Source organism: Jaculus jaculus, chromosome 3, assembly GCF_020740685.1.
Source record: "Jaculus jaculus isolate mJacJac1 chromosome 3, mJacJac1.mat.Y.cur, whole genome shotgun sequence".
Taxonomy (NCBI): domain Eukaryota; kingdom Metazoa; phylum Chordata; class Mammalia; order Rodentia; family Dipodidae; genus Jaculus; species Jaculus jaculus.
Window position 1 is genome coordinate 170,172,108 of NC_059104.1, and position 12,080 is coordinate 170,184,187.

General features: G+C 56.3%; 1 protein-coding gene across 3 annotated transcripts in view; it reads left to right on the forward strand.

Moving 5' to 3' along the window:
* The window catches only part of Pde2a (phosphodiesterase 2A), a 104,069-nt gene that overhangs the window by 41,087 nt on the left and 50,902 nt on the right, over positions 1-12,080 (forward strand). For 2 of the 3 annotated variants that reach the window (XM_045145482.1, XM_045145481.1), the window contains one exon: positions 4,574-4,635. The exons of the other annotated variant lie outside the window; for it this stretch is intronic. In XM_045145482.1, the coding sequence (XP_045001417.1) occupies positions 4,574-4,635 (62 nt within the window). The remainder of the gene's footprint in view (positions 1-4,573; positions 4,636-12,080) is intronic. 3 annotated transcript variants of the gene reach the window in all.

The window sequence follows — 12,080 nt, forward strand, 5'->3', positions numbered from 1 at the left end:
AGTCCCTCACCCTCAGGGAGTTAGCCCTGTGCATTTCATCCATGAACACTTCTACTTAGGGGCGGCCAGGGCAGAGAGGGAGGGAGGCAGTGAGAGCAAAGGGAAGTGAGCAAATTGAAAGAAGAGAGATGGGTGAGCACAAATACCGGAACTTTGTTATCTTGAAATTGCACGCTTCCCCAAAACACTGGGCCCCCGTGGAAGGGCCAGTCTTGCAATCTCAGAGTTGGCCAGTGCTGGCCTCCTCGCTCTCTGGTAACCTTGCACAAGACCACTTTTCTGAGCTGCGTTTTCTCACTTGTAAAGCAAGGAAGTTGGGGGACCAGTTGCTTCGAGGGCTATGTGCTTGCCAGCTCTAGGGGTGTGTGATCTGAAAGTCTGGGATTGTCAGGGTGAGGCTGTCGCCGGGATGATGTTAGCCTTCCACACCCGACTCTCGGCTCTCAGCCGGGGCTGGGTGAGCATGTGATGCCCACATTCTGTGACTTTAAGATGCGGAGATGCTGGGAGCCTGAGATGCAGACATTCTGTGCATCTAGGATTCTAGGATTTGATGATTTGATGATTCAATGATGCTAAATGGGGCTGCTGGGAAGAGCTGCAACCACCTGCCTTGTTAATGTAATGTTCAGTTATTAAAAACATAACAAGAAGCAATGGAGACAGATCGCTTGGGTAGCGGGCACCCTTCCACCCCAGTGAGAGAGTTTGTGGGGGGAGGCACTCTGCCATTAGAGGAGACCCTTTGAGACTCACCACACAAGCTCTCTTCACAAGGCACAAGAGAGACCTGCCACTCCCTAAACTTACAGGATTGGGGTGTCGTTCCTATCATCAACTTCTCTTCCCCAGCTGTCTCTGGCTATGGCAGAAGAGTACCTTTCCTCCCAGGCCCCAAGGTCTCTGCACAGAGTTAAAGATGACAGAGGAAGGAGGGGCAGGCTCACCTCCTTCCCCACAGCAGCCTGAGGGGGAAAACAGGACATGAGCACTTCCTGGACACCAGCAGGGGGTGGAGACGCAGGAACCTCTGCCTGTGAGGGTCTAGGATCCATGGCTCAGTCAGGCGCAGAGGCCAGGGCAGTGAGAGGGTCCGCTGGGCACCTCCTCTGGCCACTGTTCTTCCTAGTCCCGAGGATCAAGGGGTCCCAGGCCCAGAGCACAGCCTGGCACGCGGTCAAGCCAGTTGTACATTAGTTCACTGCCTTTTGGGTCCTGCCTGTGCCTCAGAACTCAGGCCAGAGCTGGGGAGGGAACCTGGCTCAAGGGAAGGATCTTGACCTTCTAGAGCCCTGGGAGAGCTCGCACAGCTGCGCACATCCAAGGCTTCCCCAGCCTGGCGAGCTCTCAAATCAAAGCCAGCCCAGGTCACACTGCCCAGCAGGGATTGAGATAGAGCTCCCTGGGTTCCCTGGGTGCACCCCATTGCCCCCAGCCTTCACCTGCAGAGCAAGAGCGGAGGTGGGTCCCCATCCAAGGGCAGAGTCCCCTATCTGTCACCCCTCTGGCTGTGTCTTCCCAGAAGCCAGGAAAGCAGGTGGGTAGCGGACAGCTGCTCTCTGTGATCCACAAGGCTCCACTGTGTGTGACCTCCTGTCTGGTCCTTGCCCCCAAGAATAGTCTCCGCAGGAAACCCTCCACAACCACCTAGCCCTGAGGGGCGCTTTCCCGAGGCTCCCCAGTGGGGCTCTCTTCTCCCCACTCTGACACCCTTTTCCTCCGGCTGTCCCCTCTTTCCGTCCTTCCCTCCCTCCCATCTCCGCCTGCCCTGGGCTCTCTCCTAGAGTCTTTGCTTGTCTCCATATCTTGTTCTGTTGGTGCGACTGTCTCCAGTGACCCCCTGGAAAGGACCCTAGAGACCAAGTCCAGCCCTTTTCTTCAGATGACCACACTGGCTCAGAGAGGGGCAGGCCCTGCCCAAAACTGCACACGGGGCTATGGCAGAGTTCGGTGTTAAGCTCCTTCCCCCGGGTCACAGGCATGCATACACTGCCCTTGGCCTTAAGCGTCCGGAGTTTGAGGACTAAGCCCAGTGCAAGCACAGAGCATGCAGGCACCTCGTAGCACACAGCCGTGCTTCTTTGTAGCCTGTCCCCACAGCTCCAAGCTGCCAACCCTTCCTCTTCATCCAGGCTCCTGTCGTCTCTCTCCATTGTCCCTGCTGCCTGGCTGACCCCTATCTTGGGAAGAGCTTGCCCTTGGGACTCCGTGGAGCTAAGGGCTCTATGCCTGGGATGTGAACCCACGCACACAGACACGAGGCCCTCAGGAAGGCAAATGAGCCCCAGCTAGGTGAGAAGCTGACCTCACAGATCGGAGGCCACACTGCTTGCTCGTGAGGCCTGCACCCCTCTCCCCTCAGTTCAGTGACACCCCCCTCCCTCAATGTGTCCAGGAACAGAGGGACCTCAGCTTCCTCTGGCTGGGTGGGGTGATCCCTCAGGTCCCCAGAGGACAGTGGAACAATGGGGAGGTGGTGACAGATGAGACTTTACATCTTCCCCAAAGCAGACCTCACCCTACCCTGACCTGCCCTATTTGGTGTCTGGGGCACAGCTCTGGCCTGGAGCCCTTAAGGACAAGGGTCCAGTCTGACCCCTGGAGCAGAGGTTAGAGAACCGGGAGCTCTGGCGTCATTATAGCAGCTCTTTGATGAAACGCCCACAAGGCACAGCCGCAGGTGGGCACAAGGTTTTTAGGACATTGGGGGGGGGGGTGTCTGTGTGACTTGGAATGTGTTGGGCAAGTAGGAGAGTCATAAGCGGAGAGGAGCATGTCCAGCTGACCCTCCTAGCCTACTTTCCCCCACCGGGGGTCAGGTGCAAGTGAGCAGAGAGGTGGGTGGGGATGGAAGCAGGGCTTGGGCAAGGGCAGGCCTCTCCAGAAATCTCCCAGGGGCGATGGAGGCCCATTGTGATACTAGCTTTGCCTTCCTGAGAGGGGCGGGTGTCCGGGCAGATCAGGGAGAAGATGAGGCAAGCGCTTTGTGGACAAAAGGGATAGCCCTGGGGTCAGGCACTTATCTCTCCCACGTCATTTCCTTCACAGGACACAGCCGGGTTAGTGGGGTCATGGTACAGCGGGAAGGAACGGGTCAGAGCCAACGCATACCGATTCCTACAGCAGCCAGGCACACGGGTGACCTCGTCACACACTGGGCTGCAGACAGTCCCCTGGTAGAAGTCCAGCCACATGGCCACAGTGAACCAGGGAGGTGCCCGCTCCTATCCCTTCACCCTCCGTGCAGACTCTCTGGGCGCTGCTCAGTCCCATTGTGTGTGAAGCAAAACAGGACAGCTAGCAGGACACAGGGACATGTCAGACAGCCGGACACCTTGACAAAACCTGTCCACATACCAGGTGCAGCTACTGTTACTGCGCTCCCCCCCCCCACCTCCCGCCGCTGCCCAGGAAAGCCAAATTCTCCCACAGCCATGGGCAGGTACCCAACGCCTTGGTGGGTGGGTGGGGGTGCCAGGCAGGGAACCCGGAAGCCTTTCCCCATGCCAACCTGCGCCTTCCCGGCAGCTCTCTGAGTAGGCTGCTTATTTCCTTGTGGGCGCGGGTATCTTGTCCCCTCCTCCTCCTCCCGCCCTGTCCCCACCACGCTCTTCTATAGCTGCCAAATCAAATCAGGCCCTGCTCCCGCGCCAGGCTGGCATGGCGGCCGGCAGCTGACGGGAACGAAGCCAGGCTCAGAATATCCCACCGCCTGTCCGATGCCGGGACACGCTTGCTGGTGGTTGCTGGCCGGGGTGGGGGGAGGTGAGGGGGACAGGAGCCCACAGCTGGCCTTGGGTCGTGGCTGCCAGAGAAGCTGCCTGGGTAGCAGGACTGTGAGGAGCAGCGAGCGGCTCCCAGGAGTGGCTGGCATGCCCGTGGCAGCGTCTCGTTGCCAGCATTCCTGGAGCTGTGGAAGTGGTTCCGAGGGACTTAGCTTGGATGTGTGTGTGTGTGTGTGTGTGTGTGTGTGTGTGTGTGTGTGTGTGTGTGTGTCGGGGCCTCCTGAGTGGAGCCAAGAAGACTTGGTGCCAAGATCGAGGTGGTTGCTCACCCAGGAGACCACATTCTCATGGGGTTTGCAGCATCTGTAGATTAGGAGCTCCACGGCCCAGCCCACTGTGGCGGGCCAGTGACTACTTGGGGTGGACAGCCTTGATCCCATTTTGCTGATAGGGAAACTAAGGCTGAGAGGAGGGCTTGGGGAGTTCCTTAAGAGAGAAGCAGGAGTTGGAGGGGCCTCAGGGTAGGTGGAGCTGCGACCGCTTCCTCTCCTGGGAAGCACAAGGCAGAAAAGAAAAATGTGGCTGTTTTCAGAATGGAAAGAAGTAGAGTAAGACAGAAATGGAGGTTCCCAGGGAAGCAAGAAGGGAGTGTGCATGTATGTGTGTGTGTGTGTGGTGCGTGTATGTGTGTGTGTGGCGGGGGGACTGGATGCAAACAGGCTGGGCTGCCCGAGGAGGAGGAGGAGGAGGCTACCTATGGGCTTGCTTGGGGGCTGCTGGGAGGGCAAGCTGGGAAAAAGGGGAGAAGGCCTGGCAGGCCTCAGCCCCTGGCCTTCTTGTCTCTGCAGCCAGCCAGGACCCCCTTGCACAGGAGCCAGAGCCCCCAGGGAGTAGAGACGACCGACTGGAGGTGAGAGCTCAGTGGAGGGAGGCAGGGGTGGGCCTGGGGGGTGGGGCACACGACTGGAGGCTGGAGCTGCATCATAGCCCCACCCCCTCTGCCTAGGGGCAGCCCATGCCAAGACCACCTCCCCTCACTCCGCAGCCAGCCCAGGCTTCCCTGTCAGGCTCCTCTGTGGTCCTCTGCGCCCTTACCCACATCCTCAGTAGATTCCTTGCCCGGAGTACTTCCTGAGTTCCTCTCCCAGCTCCACTCTTAACTGGTCAGCTCCCCGCGACACTCACTGGCTGCTTTACTTTCAATCAACCCCATCCTCCCTAAGGCTATCGTGAAGGATCTTCCCAACAGCCTAACAGCCAGCCAAGCCTGAACTTGTCACTCGGCTAACAAATCCTCTGTGCTCCTAACGCCCCACCCCCTTGGCCCCCTCTGAAGCTGCCACAGTCCCCTTCTCCTGCCTCTCCAAACCCCTGCAGCCAGCTACCCAAGCCCTTCTGGGCTCTACTCTTAGCCTCCATCCTCTGGAACGGCCTCTCCCAACCCTCCCTAACCTCTGGCTCCAGATGGCTCATGCTAGCTACCTACCTCCTCTGAGCTCTCCTGCCTAGCCGTCGGAAGCTGGGGTGTTCTGCTGTCCTTTTGCCCACTGTGTGTGCTGCAAGCATGGTATTTTCTCCGTGTGTATATCTGACTTATCCTCTGTTCTGTGAGCTCCTCGAGCCTAAGGACTGCGCCTTTCTCATTCCTGAGATCCACTGAAGGAAGGGCCACCAGCCCAGCTCCCACCATGCCTTTTGGTTACTTGAAAGAATCTTCCATGTTTGATGAGGAACAAAAATGGAATGAGGTGTGGGTACTGAAGACTGGTACATAGGAGTGTGTGTGTGTGTGTGTGTGTGTGTGTGTGTGTGTGTGTGTACCTCTGCATCTGACCCTGTGTCCAGGTGGGCCAAGAGGAGGAAGCTTCTGCCCGTGTCAGACTCCTCAATGCCAGACACTTTGGGCACACTCCCTTGTTTAACTCTAAGCACAACCTATGGATGCAGTGATTCTGATTTTCCATTTGGGGAAACTGAGGCCCAGAGCTGGCACTAGGAGTAGTCCACGTGCCGCTCTCTCCTTGCCCTAAGATGGGAAGGAGACACTGGCATGGGTTCCCTGTGGAGGCATCCCGCTGGAGCTGGGAACATCTCTTGCCATAGGGATGGGTTCCTGATGCTGGGAACTGGCCAAGGGTGGGGGTGTGTGTGCAGTGGATAGGGCCTGGAGAGTCATTATTAATTTATTTATTGCCATAGCACTGCTCATGGGTGGGAGCTCTCCCCCCACCCCCAGCCAGGACAGATGGTGTTCCTGGGAGCCAGCAGTGTCTCAGCAGTCCCGGCCACCCGCCAGGAAAGACTGCATTTGTCACCCACCCAGGAAGCCGTGAGGGGAGAGGATTTGGAGAAGCTGAGACTCTCCTGGGCTGTGGGCACCAAAGGAGCCCAGCTCTGCACTCTGTGTGTCTCTGTGTAAAGAAGCTTGCTTTCCATCTTTGGCGTTGCTTTCTGAAGGTTCAAGTTCTGATCCTTCCCCTCTCCGCTAGCCTTGTCCTCTCTACGAGGCCTGCCTGGATCCAGCCAGTTTGTTCCTGTCCCTGTCGTTCCTTTCTCTTTCCTTTCTCTGGCTCCTGATCCTGACTAAGGGTCTTGGGCCAGGAGCAGCTCAGCTCTGAACTGACCCCAACCCCACATCCCTCCTCAGGATGCTGACTGTTGGCGCGGCCTCCTAGAAGGGCCTGCATGGGGTGTGGGTGGGTGTGTCTGCCACTTCTTAGCACGTTGACTTTGGACCTGTTGCTTGGTCAGCCTGAGTACAGTCTTCTCCTCTGTCCAGCACGGTTAAGATTCCCCTATTGTTGCTGGACAGAATTACCGGCATTTGCACACAGAGCTGCTGGGAGACCATGCAGAGCATAGACGGGAACCCAGCTCAGGCCCAGTCTGTGCAGCTCCACCTCTGCAGCTTGTGACCCTGGGCGCCAGGACTAAAGCTGTTTCCTCGTGAGGCACGGTGTGTGGCAGAGATGGGCCGAGGTTCTGCGGGCATGGCAAACCCCAGCCGGGACGGGTGCTGGGATGGGCCCCAGGAAAGAGGGAGATCAATGGCTGCCTTTGGGCTAAGTGAAGTCTGCACCCCTCTGACTCAGTAGGGCGCTGCTCCCCTTGACTACTGAGTCCCTCTCCCTGCTCCCCAAACAGCCAGTGCTTTTGCTTCGTAGCTTTTCTCACTCCCAAGCACACAACACACCAGCTCTTCCAGCCCATGTCTATGGTCCAGCGTCACCTCGTCTTTGACGTTCTCTCACGTGCTTCCTGCACCTCAGGCTGAGGCAATCTCCTCTCCTCTGGGGCACTCGTAGTTCCCCGTCGCCCTGAGCGCACGGGTGGGTGATTTATTCCCTCACATGGTCATTGCACTGTGCATCTTCTCTCGAGTGATTGTAAGTGCCTGAGTCTCCTACATTCCTCTTGGGGCCTGGCATAGGGTGAGAACTTCCCGAACCAGTGAGCCTGACCGTGAACAGGGTTGCAGTGGCTCTAAGGAGGCTCACTGGGTAGGTTGGGATAGTCATGGAGACTTCCAGGAGGTCTTGGAACAGTGAGGAAAGAAAAGGGCCCAGATCACTGACCGGGCAGGCCGAGGAGCCCATAAGGTCACCTGCAGAACCAGTGAAGGGCAGCAAAGGTTGGAATTGGGGGCTGGAGAGATGGCTTAGTGGTTAAGCGCTTGCCTGTGAAGCATAAGGACCCCGGTTCGAGGCTCGATTCCCCAGGACCCACGTTAGCCAGATGCACAAGGGGGCGCACACGTCTGGAGTTCGTTTGCAGTGGCTGGAGGCCCTGGCTCGCCCATTCTCTCTCTCTCTCTCTCTCTCTCTGCCTCTTTCTCTGTCTGTCACTTTCAAATAAATAAATAAACATTAAAAAAAAAAAAAGATCGGAATTGGGAACAAGCAAGTCCTCAGACCCAAAGGGGGTTCTGCAGGTGGCAGAGAGGCGTTGTCTGAGGGCCAGCGCGGGGCTGAGGCAGTGGTGAATGAATGCCCCACCCCACCGTGCCGGCGTAGCCACAGGTGGGGGCTGGTGTGTATAAGGTGGCATTGCCACTGCAAGCTCGGGTGGGCAGTAGGGATGGCTCTGCATGTCAGTGGAACTCGGGGTTTAGGTAGGGATCACTGGGGTGAGGCTGGAAGGGCCACTGGGTGGGGGGTCGTTTCTCAGGCCCAACTTTAACATTATTGAGCAAGCATTGCTTGTTTCCAGCTGTCCCTGATTCCTTCTGGATTCTGCACATCTGTAGCAAGTGACCTCGATGCTGCCCCGGGGGCCCACAAGGGAGCTGCTGCCAACAAGTTGGCCATAGCATCTGGCATCCATGGGGCCCCCCTGAGGCCCTGCCATCTGTCTTTACCCACCTGTCAGGCTTCACAGGCCTGGGGTCTGCAGGGACCTGGGTCGAGGGAGGCTGTCTCCACCGCCACTCTAGTGTGTCTATCTGCCTGTCTACCTGTCTGCAACCCTGACTTGACTGACCGATAGAAAGCAGAGACGGCACCCTATGCAGGTCCTGACATCAGGAATGGGAGCCTGAAGGGCGCTCAGAGAGAGGCAGGGACTTGCTTAGAGGTGCACAGCAGGTCTGGGACAGATGCTGGGGCCAGGGATAAGGAAGGACTGGTCCCGTGTGTCCGTCCCCCCCCCCCGCTGTCCTGCCCTGGCCCTGGGCTGTAAACACAGACAGAACAAGTTCCGTTTCCCGGGAAATATTTATCTCTTCTGTGTGGGGAGCGTATGTGCTGGCCTCCTCGTGTCCTTCCTGTAGGCTGGCCATGGGCAGGAGGCAAGGGGCCTTGGCAGTAGCCGTGGGGGGCAATCTGTAGGCACCGCGCCCCACGCTGGCCGCTGGCCGGGGGGGAGAGCCACAGGATGACCTCCGGCTCCATCCCCATCAGGCCCCGGCTCCTCCAGGTTCCGGCCTTCGAGAATTTTTTGCTCCTGTCTGGTCTTCCCGCCCCAAGCCTTTCCTCCGCGTTGCCCAGCCTCCAGAGGTTTCCTCTGGGATGTCATCCCTGAACTCTCTGACCCTCTGGCCCTTTGTTATCCAATCTCTTTCCTCTCCCCTTGTCAGGCTTCCAGTAGCTTCAGACTGAGCGCTGATGGTTTTGTCCCCAGTTGGCCAGGCAGTGCGGGCAGCTTCTCGCAGGCTTCCAGGTGTCTCCCTGGGGAGAACGGGCCTGGGCACCCTTCCAGTTGGCCTAGTGGGCACCTCCTCTGCCCATCCCACGGGGCCAGTACAGTCGCAGGCATTTAAGGCATTTGGGTAGATTGATTGGTGGGGGACAATGGAAGGTCCTCTGAGCCCAGCCCAGAGGCAACAGGGAGGCAGAGGAGCCCAGGCTGGGCCAGAGCCAACTGGGCCCTGACAACAGGAAATCCTTGAAGGAACAAGCCGTGGCTGAGGCTTCCGAACACAACAGGAAACAGCCTCGATATGAGGCAACAGCTCTGTGACGGTACCCAGCAAGAGAAGGGGTGGGAGAAGGGTGGCGCTGAGGGTGATACTGAGACACTGATTGTGGGACAGTGAGTGTTCCATGAGTTCTGTGACACCGAGCTCGTGCCGTGGTCGGTGATCCCGGGATACCGTGTGGACGGTGAGCCTCTAAACACGTGACCTGCTTGTGCTGCATTCTGTGCCGTCAGCTGTGGGAGACGGTGGGTATGTCATGTAGTGTGTGATACTGAGGCTGACAATGGGTGTGTGGGACAGTGTGACATCATGAGAATCAGAGACATAAACACGACTGAGTGACGCTGCAGTAACAGGCGTGGTCCTGAGTGCATAGCTTGAGTGTTGGACATTGAACTGTGAGACTGAATGTGTGCCCCGAAGCTATCATACAGTGGGGCTGAATGTGTATACCGGCACTTTTTTTTTTTTTCTGGGGGGGTTTTCGAGGTAGGGTCTCACTCTAGCTCAGGCTATCTTGGAATTCACTATGTAGTCTCAGGGTGGCCTTGAACTCAAGGCAATCCTCCATCCTCAGCCTCCCAAGTGCTGGGATTAAAAGCATGCACCAGACTGGAGAGATGGCTTAGTGGTTAAGGCGTTTGCCTGCAAAGCCAAAGGACCTCGGTTCTATTCCCCAGGACTCACGTAAACCATATGTGCAAGGGGGAGCGCGCAACTGGAGTTCGTTTGCAGTGGCAGAAGGCCCTGGCATGCCCATTCTCTCTGTCTCTCTCAAATAAATAAAAATAAAAGTTTTAAAGAGAAGTGTGCGCTCGGCCTTACAACCGCTTTTTAAAAGTATTTTTATTTATTTTATTTGAGAGAGAGAAGGAAAGAGAGAGTGTTTGCGAGCATGCCAGGACCTCCTGCTGCCTCAAATGATCTCCAGACTCATGCAACGTTTTTTTGTATCTGTCTTGATCTGGCTAGTGGGAATTTGGAAATTGAACCCAGGCTTTCAGGCTTTGCAAGCAAGTGCGTTAACTGCTGAGCCATCTCTGCAGCCATGAGTGAATATCCAGAAGTGACATGAAGCGTGTGAAAATGGCCACGGCGCACACACCCCTCGGCCTGACAATGCACGTGTGATGTACATTGGTCGTGACAAACTAAAATGTGAGCCCACAATGTCGACGGGACTTTGTTGTGAGAAGACGTTGATGAGCTGAGGCATCTAAGTGTTTGGCTTGAGAAAACCAAGGCACGGATGGGTGGAGATGTTTCTGAGACGGACGAAGATTGGCAGAAGGTCAAGATGAGTGCGGTGGAAGAGGCCGAGGAGGAAGACTTTCAGAGACGCTGCTCGGCGGACTGTGGGAAACCAGGCCGAGTACATGTGCAGGTTGCCTGGCCTGGGCCCTGATCCCTGAGGGCCCTTGGTCTTGTCCTATACTCGGCAGACCCTTGGAAAGTGAGGGACAAGGAGACCAGAGCTGGCCAACCGTGGGAAGCCGGGTAGGGTTGAGGGCAGCAGCCTGATGGGGGCAGGGGGGGAAGGTCAATTGGTGGACACTGGTGCCCCTCAGCTAAAGTGGGAGACTGTACGGTGTGGGCCATGTGAGCATGCCCGGCTGATGAGACCCATTGTGACGGGCGGGGCCACAAGCCAGACGGGCCTGGGCAGGGAGACGACATGAGCACACACTGTGCGTCAATGAAGAGGAGGGCTGCGGTCAGCGGATAGAGGCTGGGCACAAGGGAGACAGAAATCATTTGTGTGTGTGTGGAATACTATATGCATGCACAATACCAGAAAGGATGATGGAATTAATCAGCGACCGTCTTCCCATCACCCAGATCCAGCAGCCGTCAAGACTCCGCCATATTCACTTCATGTAGTTCCTCTTCGTCTGTATTTTCAGTCTTCTTTGGTTAAGTTAAAAGTTACTCTTTAGCTGGGTGTGGTGGCGCACGCCTTTAATCCCAGCACTCGGGAGGCAGAGGTAGGTGGATTGCCTCGAGTTCGAGGCCACCCTGAGACTACATAGTGAATTCCAGGTCAGCCTGCACTAGAGTGAGACCCTACCTCGAAAAACCAAAAAAAAAAAGAAAGAAAGAAAAAGTTATTCTTTAAGCACACGCCTTTAATCCCAGCACTTGGGAGGCAGAGGTAGGAGGATCGCTGTGAGTTCAAGGCCAGCCTGACACTACATAGCTAATTCCAGGTCAGCCTGGGCTAGACTGAGACCCTACCTCAAAACAAACAAACAAATATATTAATTGTGGTAAAATATATACAACATAAACCTTGCTGTCCAGACAGCCCTGTCTAAGTGTGTGGATGAGTGGTGTTGAGCATTCACCCTGTTTCACAGCCAAACTCCAGAACTCTTCGTGTCTCCCAAACAGACCGTCTACCTGTTAACCAGCCTCCTCCCTCCCTCCCTCCTTCAGCCTCTGGTAACCAGCCTTTCATTTTTTTGCCTCCAGGAGTTTGACTATTCTAGGAGCCTTATATAATTGGTATTTGGAAACTGTGTGTGTGTATGTAGGGGTACGTGTGTGGTATGGTGTATGCCCGTGTGCAGATGTGTGAGCCTCGTGCCCCATGTGTGCAGTGGTCAGAGGAGAGTGTGTGTCTTGAGGGCGGGGTTCTTTTATTTATTTATTTCCCTGAAACTGAGTCTCTCCTACAACCTGAAGCTGCTATTAGATCAGCAAGCCCTAGTACATCTCTGGTCTCTGCCCTGTCCACACAGACTGGGGCTGCAGACTTGCACAGCCATTCCCAGCTTTTCGTGTTATGTTTTTATGTTTTATTTATGAGTGAGAGAGAGGGAGAGAATGGGCACACCAGGGCCTCTAGCCACTGCAAACGAACTCCAGATGCATGAGCCACCTTGTGCATCTGGCTTACATGGGTTCTGGGGAATCGAACCTGGGTCCTTAGGATTCAC